Raw genomic sequence first — 14,841 nt, forward strand, 5'->3', positions numbered from 1 at the left:
TAGGTTAAAAAGGACATTTTTTTCGCAACTAGCGCTGAAATGGAAAGTGGTAATTTTGATGTGGGGTTGGACTTAAAGCACTTTCATTTATTGTCTGGCAAATGCTGTAATTGATGAGGGGAACAAACACTCGCATTTCTTTAATTTTCTTTCCTCACAGACTGTCACAAAAGATCTTTACACCAAACAGTTCCTTGGAATAGGAATCATTGAATTGAAAGTGATTCCAATATCCGGTTCAATATGTACGCTCCACTGATTCTTTAGAATGAAGGTCTGAATCCCGCTGACTGGAGCGAGATCGGGTTCTGATTATTGCAGTTCAGTCAATACAGAATGAATCAATTTGATTGGAATGGATTTCTATTGTAAATTCTGCAGTCATCTATTCTGGTTGGCCCAGTTATAATTAGAGGATCAATTCTTTTTTCTCAAGTTGAATGAAACGAAATATTTTTTGATTTGCGTCTTTCAAAAAAATTAAATTCCTTAATGGAGAGCTTTATTTTGATATTGGTTTCTAGTTTTAGCATCTGTGTTTTTTTATTTTCAATACAAAATTAGAATGATTGAAGTGAAAGAAAGGTACTTTTCTAGGGAATGAGGCAGATAGAGAAATATTGAAAAGGAAACTGAACTTGAAACTAAAGGCATTTAGTCTAATGAAGGGAAACATGGGAACCAAAACTAACTAAAACATTCACTAATTGTTGGGAGATGGCAATCGAACTGTCAGTGTGACTGTCAGACTGTCACAGCTATAATCTTGATCTCTTCTCAGAATAATTTATAATTCTATTAATGAAACAGAAGAAACATTAAATTGGTTTAATTCTCTCTGAGGATTTTCATGTCTTAAAGGATCAAAATCAAAACTGCTTTAAGTTTTTTTGTCAAACTGCTCACCTTGGTAAGGTAAATAGAGATATCACCTTGGTAAGGTAAATAGAGATATCACCTTGGTATGGTTAATAGGGAGATCACCTTGGTAAGGTAAATAGAGACATCACCTTGGTCAATAGGGAGATCATCTCGGTACATTATACTGTCCCTATCAGTCAAACAATGGTAGCTTTTGTTTAACTTGCCAACTTATGCATGCAGAAAGTGCTATTTATCCTTCTGTTCAGTTTGCAGAGTGTTCATATTCTCCCTTTTAGAATGAATGAGTGACGCTAGGAGACAAGATTTCTTTTTACTGATGCATATATTCATTTATTCAATTTTAACACAGCCTGATTGATGACACTCCGAATTATTTAAATGCAAATGTTCTAGAACTGACAATTGTTTTTTCTCTCGCACTAAACATGCAGAAGATCTTTCTCAATTTGTTAATAAGTGGGCTAGGGGGATGCTTTGAGTAGTTAAGTTTTCGTGCAATGTGTATTGTGATTTGTATGACAACATTATCATTGAAATTCTGCTCATTGGCTGAGTGTCTCTTACCAGTATTATATAGCTGAACCTTCGAGTTGTTAGTTCCTCTGAAACTATTTGTGAAAATTATACCAAACCTGGTTAGTAGCATGACCTGTCATGAACCTTTCTCAAGTTTGTTGCATCCTTTTATGAGCTTCTTAAGCAAAAAAAAAAAAAAAAAAAAAAAAAACAGAAGAAAATAAACTTTAAACATATTCGGCTCATGTCAAAGGACTTGAAGAATCTTCATCAAACTTAGGTTTCTAAAAAGTTTTAAGCTTTTTAAAAAATAGGTTGGCTTGGTGTCCTTTAACCTTTAGCCTGCTGGCAGCAAGTGATTTTGCCTTTTCGACCAGTGCAGACCAAGATCAGCCTGCACATTGGTGCAGTCTGATCATGGTCTGCACTGTTCGCCATTAAGTCAATAAATTTTAAGTAATTTTAACACCCATAAGAGGTCAAAGAAGACACCTGAGGAAACCTTTATATCATCACCCACCTAATAAAGCAAAATGTATTATACACCTCGATTTTGCCCTTCTAACTTTTTTGATTGGATAAATTTGACTATAGCCCTATACAGAAACTGTGATGTCAGAACCAGACTTTTGGGGAGAAAAAAAAATGCATTTGTATGGAGTCGGCACTTGACAGCTAGTTTTGTAATGTTTATCCTGAAAAATTAGTCTGCAGAATCCTTTGAGACAGAAACAAACAAAAAATGAAATATATTGTAAAGAAGTATAGAAATGATAAGAAAGGGTTTAAAGCTGCTATAGAAGATTCATTAGTTTCCATGTTGCAGATTCTGCAACAGGTTTTATCAATATTGAAGACTTGTGTGTTAGTACAGTATCAGGCAAATGACAGCATTGTCACAGACTGTGTAGATAAGCTGAGGGAAAATTTCTCACTACATTTAAACCCAGTCTTTGCTCAGCTATAGAACCAAAATATCAAACTATGGGACATTTAAACCTGTTGTGTATGGTCAGCAAAAGCAAAATATTTGACAAGCTATGTGAATATTTTTTTGGACATTTAAATTTTGTGTCTGGTCAGCAAAAGTAAAATATTTGACAAACTATGTGAATATTTTTGGGACATTAAAACCTGTTATGTATGATAAGCGAAAGTAGAGTATTTGACAAACTATGTGAGCATATTTGGGACATTTAAACCTGTTGTGTATGATATGCAAAAGTAGAGTATTTGACAAACTATGTGAGCATATTTGGGACATTTAAACCTATTGTGTATGATAAGCAAAAGTAGAGTATTTGCCAAACTATGTGAGCATATTTGGGACATTTAAATCTATTGTGTATGATCAGCAAAAGTAAAATATTTGACAAACTAGGTGAATATTTGGGGAAATTAAAACCTATTGTGTATAGTCAGCTAAAGTAAAACATTGAATATTTTTGGGACATTTACACCAATTGTGTATGATCAGCAAAAGTAAAATATTTGACACATTTTTGGGACATTTAAAACAACAGAGTAGATTTGATAAAATTGTGAACATTCTGGAACATTTAAGAAGATAAGCTTAAAGATAATTCTTGGACATTTAAAACCAGTAGATGAGTTACTGAAACATTCTGGAACTTTTCAAACGGCTGTCTATGGTGAACATCTTTTTGAAACACTTTAGAACATTTTATGCTGCAGTTTACAGATAATAATTAAAGAGAAAATTTTAAAATGTAATACTTCTGTTTGTTTATAGGTAACAAATGCAGAGAACTTTCTGGAATATTTAAAACCACTGTATTAAAAGATGATGAATTAATAATGTGAAAAAAAAGTGTATGACATGCAAAGTGATCAGTTTTGACATTTTATATTTTATAACCAATAATAAGTAGTGACTATAATGGTAATAATTTTTGAAACCATTCCTTACATAAATTGCTTTTTGGTGATGCAGTGCCAAAGACAACGTGAAAAAAGGAAATATTTATAAGATTGTTAAGAAAACTGCTCCTATAAATCCAAATTTCAAGTATCTGAAGGACTATTATACAAACATAAATTTAGAAATACTCAGATATCGGATATAGATACTGTGATTCCGCATCCTGTATACCTGGAGAAAACGAATTGTTGTTATAGATTTTTTTTGTGATTCCATTTCGAGATGTCAGTAAAATCAGTAGGAACATTTTGATAGGTATATGCAATATGCGTAAAGAGAACTGAAAACGAGACATTTTCTCATAATATTGGTTGCAGCTGATTACGCATGAAGTAAAAAAACAAACATTTTGTTATTAATTATCAATGAATTGTAACATTCGTCCTCTGGATCTATGTTCTGAAAAGGAGTCTCTTTCATTAAAAAAAAAAAAATGAAATAGAGTTTTGTTAATTGGATTCTGAACAGGAAATAATAGCATCACTAATTAAATTTTTCCCAATTCTTCTCCTCTGTGGATTAAGTATTGTGTATAATTATTCTTGCTTGAGAATGTATGTGATATATTTGACGTCTTCAGAGTGATTAGTATGGGCAATTAACAAGATTCTCAGGGTAAAAGAACAAATCATTCGGGATAATTTAAATTTAATTTAGATTTTAAAGATGTGAGGTGAACACCTATTATCTGTGATTTGGTTCTTGCTGAAGTTGAAAGTCTGCTTGGAGGGATTTGTAGAGGTATGACGTGACTTAAAATGAGATTCTTGGAATTGCTTTAAGCCTTTAACACTGGAAAAAAAGTTGGGAAAAAAAAGTTGGCTTGGAAAGACATTGCTACAAGTGTGATAGATTTTTTTTTTTGTTCAAGATATGCGCAGGTACCGTCAGAACTATTGTGCATTTTTGAAAAGCTGAACTAGATTAAAGAGATTTTGGAGTTTGTGAAAGTTGTGAGGAAATGTGTACGCTGTCAGAGAAGATGTTTTCTATAGGAGGTAACCTGCACTTGTCTGCGTACAAGGACACCAAGTATGAGCCTCTTGGTCTTATACTGGAAGCACAAGAAGAGGTGATATATTTCTTCATAATTTTTTTCATATTATGTTACTGTTTATATCATATATCATTATTCAGAAACATACATGAATTTGGAAAAAAAAGTCATTACAAGATATTTAAAAAGATTTATCTGATTTTATATATATGGTCTTTGAAATAAAGAAATAGTTCAGATCAGACACAATTTTTTCTTTTCCTATTTTGGAACAGAAAGTCATACAAAAGCGTACCTTGTGATGTTTATTATTTGATAAATATAGGGAGGGAGCAGAAATATTTTTGCTAATTGATGAAGAAGATTTGGCTTGTTTGAGTGTAAGATTGGTATACAGTAAAAATCATTTAATTTCGTGGGCATTAAATTTTGTGGTTTTGGTCAAAACAGCAATTTCAGGGGATTTCAACATTTCCCCTGTGAAAAAGGTTCATGAACTTCATGAATTTATTCATGAAATAGTTCATGAATAAATATTCATGAGAATCAAAATTTATGTTTCATGAATTTTGATATTCATGAACTTATTCATGAATTAAAAATAATATATGAACAGGTTCATGAATATTGAAATTCATGAAACATAAATTTTGGTTCTCATGACTTTTAATTCATGAATATTGAAATTCATGAAACATAAATTTTGATTTTCATGAATTTTTATTCATGAACTTGATATTCATGAATTTGTTCATGAATTAAAAATCATACATGAATTTTAATTCAAGAACTAGAATACTGAAATTCATGAAACATAAATTTTGATTTTCATGAATATTTATATATATATTAAAAAAAAAAAAAAAAGATAAAAGAAAAAGTTCATGCACTTATTCATGAACAAATTCATGAACTAGTCAAGGAAACCTGGTAGGAGTGTAACACTATGAAACCTGAGAGATCTGCATGTAATGGAATACTTTTAACAATTTCGGTAGAGCTTGATACAAGAAAAAATCCTGTAGGTCAAAGTGTTGATCAGTTAGCTTGGCCAGAGACTGTTTTTTTTAGTCTCTGCTGAGTCACTGTGACAATGACATTTTCCACCCTCGACAAATGACATGTTGAGTAAATCAGTAAATTAGAGTGGAATTGGGAGCATAATAAGAAGTAAACAATTGCTGTATAAAATACAAAACATTAAGTTAAACAATGTATAATTTACTTTAATCTCAAGATTGAAATTCAGATACTAGCTTTGCTCAGGGTCGTGAAAACTTGTGACATTTTAAAAGGATTTTATTTTTTTTACAATGAACAATTTATGACAACACCATCATTACTTATTAGATTTTCAGTATACTCATGTTCCTTTTAAACCATTCCTAACTGTAGTATGATAATTATTTCCTTCTTATTTGCTGCACAAACTTCTCAAAAATTGCTGAATCACATGTGCAAAAAATTTCCCAGCATGCAACAAAATAATGGAAACTGATCATGTGACATTATGAATTTAATGTTTATGAACATTCATGAAAAGTTCATGAACTTATTTATTTATTGTAAAAGGTAATAAACCTAAGTTTTATGTTTAATGAATGAACAGTTCAGAAACTCACAATTGGCTTCAAGGAATGGTTACACTGAACTAGAAAAAGGTTTTGAATTTTAGTACTTTTAATGAACCTGTGTTCATGAACAATTTTGGTTCTTAGTCTTAGTCTAGACCAACAGTAACTGTTCAGGAACTAGTAAAGTTCTATAAGTTCTTGAACTTTTGCAGTTTTTGAACCAATGTTCAAGAACTATCATTGTTCTAGAATCACAGTCTAAGAACTGTTATGCTGGTTCAAGAACAGTTCTTTAAGTTCTTCAGAAGTTCTTGAATGTTAAAGAACTTAATACTAGTTCTAGAACATTTTTACAGGGCCATAACCATGTAGTTCCTGGATCACAATTTCAGTCATTATCTGAATTTCATTTTCAAGTTCATGAATTTCTTAAATTATTTAACGGATTTTCTGAAATGTTCATAAACTACATTAATAATTTTACAAGTTCATGAAATGAAAGTAATATTCTTGAACTTGAGACTTCATGAATTTAAGTTAGTGAACTTTTCCTTGTAGTTCATGAACTTTTTTGATAATTCATGAAATAATTCATAAGTTCTTAAAAATTCATGAATAAGGCCAGCATTTTTTTATTTTCTGGTTTACGGGAGATTTTTCAAGAAGTTTGGGGTTGGGGGGGGGGGGGGGACAAATAAAAATAAAAATCCCAATTTTGAGCAGTCGACCAAATAAATAAAATAAAACGTCCAAAAGGATACAATTTTTTTATTTTTTGTACACCACAGAAAACAAAAGCTTGCAAGTTTAAATTGCATACTCACTCACAAATGAACTATTCATGCTATTCTGAACTGGTTTATATCTCATCATCTCAGTATACTGTTGTTTTCTTTATGTGTAGCTTGTATGAATGATGCCATTTTCAAAGTCACCAAGGATATGTATTATTTGTGTTTTTGTATGTATCTGTTTTGTAGTAAAAATAGACTTGTGGAAACATTTTTGATAATAAAATATACAGATACCACAGTTGACATATCATAAGAACATGGCATAATGTTTATTATATAAACATGAATAAAAACTGCCATTAAAATGGGGATATGTAATGACTATAGTAGTCGCAACTTGACCGCGATGGTTGACCTTAGGCTGATTATTCATATCGATTATTTCATTGTAGAAATAAGGGGTGCTTAGGGTAGCCGTATGTATTATATGGAATTAGTTTGTATACAGTATAGTTTTTTTAAACTTTCCAATACACTAATTCATATTTACACAAATTTATATTTCCAGTTTTTGTAGTATCTGTTTTTATAAATGCAAACAGATAATAAAATTACTAGACTCCCTTTTGACTATATTGAACATGCATTATGTATTATATAAAAGGTACAACCATTAAGGGGTCATGTTGCGTACTAACTTTAGGTCTGCATCCTGCATACATGCATATTATTTGGCCGTAGATGCAAAGTCTTTAAAGACAGGCATTGTCATACTAGAAAGCCAAAATTACGAATTGATAAAAAATATGCACAGTGGCTTTAAAATGAAATGGCTTTGGTTAAGTTTCAGTGGCTTGAATATCGTTTTATATTTTGCCGACTATCAGTGCCTACTATATTGTACGACAAGCCAAAGCAATCTGAATTTTGATTCAGTTAAAATGTGTACAAAATAACAACCTTATCTGTTGATGTTTAAGTGAACACGATAGACTGACCACATTTTGCAATTGATTTTCCTTTCAAAAACTTGCCAGACCCCATCTTGGGTTCCACAGTTACGGCCCCTTAAAGGGCCAAAATCTGCTGTTTTGGCTTTTGCGACTGTATAGAGACTTCACTAGTCTTATAATTTGACTTGATACAAACAAAATATCTTTAACAACAATAGATCTTGGATTCCATGATGAGTCCGTCAGATCCAATCTTAGGTTCCGGAATTACGACCCCTGATTGACTCCTGAAAGAGCCAAAATTTGTTACTTTTTACCTTGTGAACACAATAGAAGTAACATTAATTTTACATTCGATTTTAACCACACTGATACACAACTTAAGTCACAATAAGATCTTGGTTCCTTTCGAAATCTATCATGGGTTCTAGAGTTACTGCCCTGAAAGGGACAGAATTTTCTATTTTTAAGCCATTTTTAGCTCATCTGATTTTTTGAAAAAAAATGATGAGTTATTGTCATCACTTGAGAGGTTGTCGGCGTCGGCGTCGGCGTTGCCTGGTTAAGTTTTATGTTTAGGTCAGCTTTTCTCCTAAACTAACAAAGCTATTGCTTTGAAACTTGGAATACTTGTTCACCATCATAAGCTGACTCTGTATAGCAAGAAACATAACTCCATCTTGCTTTTTGCAAGATTTATGGCCCCTTTTGTACTTAGAAAATATCAGATTTCTTGGTTAAGTTTTATGTTTAGGTCAACTTTTCTCCTAAACTATCAAAGCTTTTGCTTTGAAACTTGGAATACTTGTTCACCATCATAAGCAGACCCTGTACATCAAGAAACATAACTCCATCTTGCTTTTTGCAAGAATTATTGCCCCTTTTGGACTTAGAAAATCAGTTTTCTTGGTTAAGTTTTATGTTTAGGTCAGCTTTTATCCTAAACTATCAAAGCTATTCCTTTAAAACTTGCAACTCTTGTTCACCGTCATAAGCTGACCCTGTACAGCAAGAAACATAACTCCATCCTGCTTTTTGCAAGATTTATGGCCCCTTTTGGACTTAGAAAATATCAGATTTCTTGGTTAAGTTTTATGTTTAGCTCAACTTTTTCTCTTAAACTATCAAAGCTATTGCTTTAAAACTTGCAACTCTTGTTCACCATCATAAGCTGACCCTGTACAGCAAGCAACATAACTCCATCCTGCTTTTTGCAATAATTATTGCCCCTTTTGGACTTAGAAAAATCATTTTCTTGGTTGAATATTATGTTTAAGTCAACTTTTCTCATAAACTATCAAAGCTATTGCTTTAAAACTTGCAACAGTTTTTCACCATCATAAGTGGACACTGTACATCAAGAAACATAACTCTATCCTGCTTTTTGCAAGAGTGATGGCCCTTTTTAGACTTAGAAAATCATGGGTAGGACAATATTTCTATTATACAAAAAAAATCAGATGAGCATCAGCACCCGCAAGGCGGTGCTCTTGTTCATTTATGCTTTGATTTGATACAAACTTGCACAGAATATTTATCTTGATGATCTCTAGGTCAAGTTCAAAACTGGGTCCTGTGGGTTCAAAAACTAGGTCACCAGGTAAAAACTTATAAACACCCTAGAGGCCAAATTTATGACCCAATCTTCATGAAATTTAGAATGTTCATCTTGATGATTCCTATGACAGGTTCAAAACTTTCTCATATTGGATCAAAAACTAGGTCACCTGGTCAAATCAAAGGAAAAGCTTGTTAGCACTCTTGGGGCCACATTTTTGACCCTATCTTCATGAAACTTGGTAAGAGTGTTTATCTTGATGATTCCAAGGCCAAGTTTAACAGGTGAGCAATATAGGGTCATCATGACCCTCTGGTATTTCCTATCTGCTAATATTACTAGCACCATGATGTGGTGTGCTAAATAAGACTAAGAGTACAAGATTATCAAATATACATGAAGAAATTTAAGACAAATACATTCTGTTGAACAAGATATATTTTGTGACATACTTGCAGGTACATCTTGGTAAATATTAATAATGCTTCTATCAGATCAGTTGACTGCATGCCACTGTTTTGCTCCGATACAGCAAAAGTTACTTGTAATTTCATATTATTCACACTTTCTTGTCTGCAAAAAAACATAGGTTTCTCAAAGGGCCTAACCCACACATTTAAGGTGAAAATTAATTTCTCGCGAAAATCTACTCTGAAAGTGACTAATGATACAAACTTATTGGCATAAGATTTTTGCAAGATATTCCTGTAAATAAACAAAAAAATTGTGCTGAAGGTAGTTAACCATTGCAATGCTTTTGAAATAATGCTGAAAACTTACATTCTTCCTGCATTTTTACCAATATCTTACTTTTATTTTCACCCACTTTAAGAATGTCATTTTGCAGGCAACTCTTATATACATCTTGCACACTACCACTTAATAAAGCAAGGTCTGTTTGTAAACGTTTTTCAAAAGTAGTGTATTTTACTTCCAAAAAGTGCTGCATGTACACATTTACCGCAAGAAGATTTATTCAGATTGGTTAAAATAGTCATTTATTCAGACTGGTTAAAATAGTCATTTATTCAGACTGGTTAAAATAGTCATTGCGTAGACTAGGTGATATTTTAAAGTTCAAAGTAATAAGATTCAATATGCAGAGGGCATGAATCAGGCAGGCAGGTCAGAGGTCAAGGTCACAGAGCTCAAAGCTTCAATCTTGGCATATAGGTAGGTAGTTGTTGCTGTGATAATATGCAGAGTGCATGATCCAGGTCTGTAGTTAAAGGTCACAGCAGCAAGGCGAAATCTGTTGTATTTTGAGAATAACTTAATTACCATTCAAGGTATTGACCTCTTGGCATAAAGGAAAGTGGTGATGGGATGATTTGCAGAGGATATGAATTTGATTAGTACGTCAAAGGTCAAGGTCATAAATTGAGTTTAAATGTGTCCTTTGTATTTATGTATCCAGAGCACAACTTCAAAATTGTTCAAGGTATTGATTTTGAACTTGAAATGATTTGCAGAGCATATGAATTTGATTAGTACGTCAAAGGTCAAGGTCATAAATTGAGTTTAAATGTGTCCTTTGTATTTATGTATCCAGAGCACAACTTCAAAATTGTTCAAGGTATTGATTTTGAACTTGAAATGATTTGCAGAGCATATGAATTTGATTAGTACGTCAAAGGTCAAGTCATAAATTGAGTTTAAATGTGTCCTTTGTATTTATGTATCCAGAGCACAACTTCAAAATTGTTCAAGGTATTGATTTTGAACTTGAAATGATTTGCAGAGCATATGAATTTGATTAGTACGTCAAAGGTCAAGGTCATAAATTGAGTTTAAATGTGTCCTTTGTATTTATGTATCCAGAGCACAACTTCAAAACTTTTCAAGGTATTGATTTTGAACTTGAAATGTAGGTGGGTGGTGATGAGGGCAACAATCCATATTACTGCTTGACACCTCCTGCACCCACCACACACACAAATGCACTTTAAGCTTCTCGTGCTTAAATATTCCATTGCCGTAAACCCCCAACCACAACCAAAAAATTTTCTTCAGATTTTGCTCTGATCTAAAACTACTTGCCACACTAAGCAGAGCTCTTGTAATGTGTGAATTAACATCATTTGCATAAGTGTATGGGAATATGGTTGACCCGGGGAATATCTTTTATTACGTTAAGAGGCCTTGGCCTGGACTTGATTTTCAGAGGTATGATTATTAATTAGCTCGACTATTCGAAGAATAGTCTAGCTATTCTACTCACCCTGGCGTCGGCGTTGGCGTCACACCTTGGTTAAGTTTTTGCATGCAAGTACATACAGCTATCATTTAAAGGCATATAGCTTTGAAACTTATTTATTCTTTTTCTAGGTCAATTAACAACCTCACTGGGTCAAGTTCCATAACTCTAACATGTATTTTGAGCAAATTATGCCCCCTTTTGGACTTGGAAAATTCTGGTTAAAGTTTTACATGCAAGTTACTATCTCCAAAACTAATGTAGATATTGAATTGAAACTTCACATGTGTCTTCGGGGTTATAAAACTAGTTGATAGCAGCAAGTCCCATAACTCTGATCTTCATTTTGGCCAAATTATGCCCCCTTTTGGACTTAGAAAATTCTGGTTAAAGTTTTGCGTGCAAGTACATACAGCTATTACTAAAAGGCATATAGATTTGAAACTTATTTTTATTTTTTCTAGATCAATTACCTACATCACTGGGTCAAGTTCCATAACTCTGACATGTATTTTGGCCAAATTATGCCCCCTTTTGGACTTAGAAAATTCTGGTTAAAGTTTTGCGTGTAAGTACATACAGCTATTACTAAAAGGCATATGGATTTAAAACTTATTTTTTCTTTTTCTAGATCAATTACCTACCTATCTGGGTCAAGTCCCATAACTCTGACATGTATTTTGGCCAAATTATGCCCCCTTTTGGACTTAGTAACTTGCATGTAAACTTTAACCAGAATTTTCTGTCTCCAAAACTAATACAGATATTGAATTGAAACTTCACATATGTCTTCGGGGTTATAAAACTAGTTGACAGAATCAAGTCCCATAACTCTGACATGTATTTTAGGCAAATTATGCCCCCTTTTGGACTTAGAAAATTCTGGTTAAAGTTTTACATGCAAGTTACTATCTCCAAAACTAATGCAAATATTGAATTGAAACTTCACATGTGTCTTTGGGGTTATAAAACTAGTTGACAGAATCAAGTCCCATAACTCTGACATGTATTTTGGCCAAATTATGCCCCCTTTTGGACTTAGAAAATTCTGGTTAAAGTTTTACATGCAAGTTACTATCTCCAAAACTAATGCAGATATGGAATTGAAACATGTTTCTTCGGGGTTATAAAACTAGTTGATAGCATCAAGTCCCATAACTCTGATACGCATTTTGGTCAAATTATGTCCCCTTTCGAACTTAAAACTCTTTTGATATTTAACCCTGCTTCTGTGACAATATTTCGAATAGTCGAGCTTGGCTGTCTTACGGACAGCTCTTGTTTTATTGTATTAATAATTTCGAAATTTGGGAGATTATAAAATGCCCAAGATTTGTTCTACTAATTTTCTCCTTTGGAGAATACCCCCAAACCCCTCTAACTTGTCCCTGAATATTCTTTTTTGACTGGCTGTGCCCCTGGTGGCTATTTATTTTTTAGATAAACCCCAACCCACTGCTAAACACAAAATGTATCTTTAAATTTTCTTTTCTCCTCTTCTGATAAAACATTTTGGGCATATGTTGCCCCGCTCTGCAGACCTTCAGTCAATACTTTCCAGTAAATGGTATTTTCTTGGTAAATTGAAAAGGACAAGCAGAGCTTGTAACTGTTATTTTAAAGGTTATCTATCAATTAAATGATATCTATGATCAATAGATTGCCACATAAACCTGAGAAAGTGTAAGACTAATTTGTTATTTACACAAAATGAATGAAGATGCCTGTAGACGAACACTTTTAAAACTGTAGAAGGCCTATTCTTTGTTTCCAGATTTAGCCAAAACATTGCCTGTCTGTCATTAATATTGAGGTATTTTCACCGCAGGAGTTCAGTAATTATATTTTCTGCTTATTATAGGTAAATAAACTATTTTCCTGCAATTTCCCCTTAACAGCAAGTGATCTTATTACCGGAGAAAATAAGAGACCTTCCTAAGAGATGATTTAGGAAATTCTGTTTTGACAATGGGATATGTTAAATTTTCCCCTATTTTGGCTATATCTTTGAGTCTGATAATGATGCAGTTATTAAATCTGGAGCAGTGAGGCTTTCTTGCAGTAAAATTTCAATTAGTTGCAAGCATCAAAGGATTAATGGGATTTTGTCATGATTTTCCCAATGTTCAAGCCAGAGCTTTTACTGTGATCTTTGTATTCCATTTCATTTTTAGCTCGACTTTTGAAGAAAAAGTAGAGCTATTGTACTCGCCCCGGCGTCGGCGTTGGCGTCACCATTGGTAAAGTTTTTTATAAAGTCAAATATCTCTGTTACTATCAAAGCTATTGACTTGAAACTTAAAATAGTTATTTACCATCAAAGTCTACACCAGGAGAAACAATCCCCATAACTCTGATTGAATTTTGACAGAATTATGCCCCTTTATAACTTAGAATGTTTTGTTAAAATTTTTGATAAAGTTGATATCTCTGTTACTATCAAAGCTTTTGGCTTGAAACTTAAAATTGTTTACCATCAAAGTCTACACCAGGAGAAACAATCCCCATAACTCTGATTTGAATTTTGACAGAGTTATGTCCCTTTTTAAATTGGATAAGTTTTTTACTGGCAAAGCTCTAATTCAGAGTCAAGCACTGAGAAAAGTCGAGCGCGCTGTCTTACGGACAGCTCTTGTACACTTTGATCCACCTTTTCTGTGACAAATTTTTCACTGAATTCAATATAAGACAGCTCCATTAATATTATACATCATTTAAGGAACTCTGAAGCTGGTAATTTGAACTTAATAAGTTTTCAAATATCTTAAATAGTGTTTAGTGACTTGTCAAGCAATAATTTAATTCTATTTTGATGGAGTATTTTCCTAGTAGATTTCATTCATTTTTGGCACCAAACAAAAAAATCTAAAAAAAAATCAATTTTTACTTTTTTTGTGAATGACTAGTTGGTAAATTTTCAAGATATGTTACTAAGCATAACAGTTAAACTTCTACAAATTGTAAAACAAGAATTATGAATTTGTCTGGAATTGTAAATGGGAAAATACATTTTTGGTGATAAATAAAAAGCTATTAACCCTTATTATGCTGACATGATTGATTCTGCGTTTGCAGCCAGTGTAGATTTTGATTAGCCTGCAATCTGATCAAGATCTGCACAGTTTACCATTCATTCAGTATCTTTTTGGTAAGAACCCCTTTTAACACTCAATGGTACTGTTCAAATTGAAAGATGAAATAGTTTATTATAGAAATTTAGCTGAGTAAGGGTTAAAAATATTTTATAAATTAAAAAAAAAAAAAAAGATGGAAAATTTAAGTATGGTGTATGATTTATACCTGGATCATGCAGAATTAAACTGCAATTCATGCAAAAAACATGTTAGGATTATACCACTCGAACAGTAAGTCAGTTTCTCAGTCTTTTGGATTAAACACAAACTTCAGAATCTTGGTATAATTGAAAATACAGTGTCTGCCATGTTGGTTCTATCTGTCCAATTAGGAGTTTTTAAGGGATGTGC

General features: G+C 32.7%; 1 protein-coding gene across 5 annotated transcripts in view; it reads left to right on the plus strand.

The window, feature by feature from the left end:
* The window catches only part of LOC123566423 (uncharacterized), a 145,808-nt gene that overhangs the window by 92,858 nt on the left and 38,109 nt on the right, over positions 1–14,841 (plus strand). Inside the window, exon 12 of one of the 5 annotated variants that reach the window (XM_053549905.1) lies at positions 4,215–4,399. The exons of the other annotated variants lie outside the window; for them this stretch is intronic. Within the exon in view, the coding sequence (XP_053405880.1) occupies positions 4,215–4,253 (39 nt within the window). The 3' untranslated portion in view covers positions 4,254–4,399. Of the gene's footprint in view, positions 1–4,214; positions 4,400–14,841 lie in introns of those variants that run through there. 5 annotated transcript variants of the gene reach the window in all.

Source organism: Mercenaria mercenaria, chromosome 8 (assembly GCF_021730395.1).
Source record: "Mercenaria mercenaria strain notata chromosome 8, MADL_Memer_1, whole genome shotgun sequence".
Taxonomy (NCBI): Eukaryota; Metazoa; Mollusca; class Bivalvia; order Venerida; family Veneridae; genus Mercenaria; species Mercenaria mercenaria.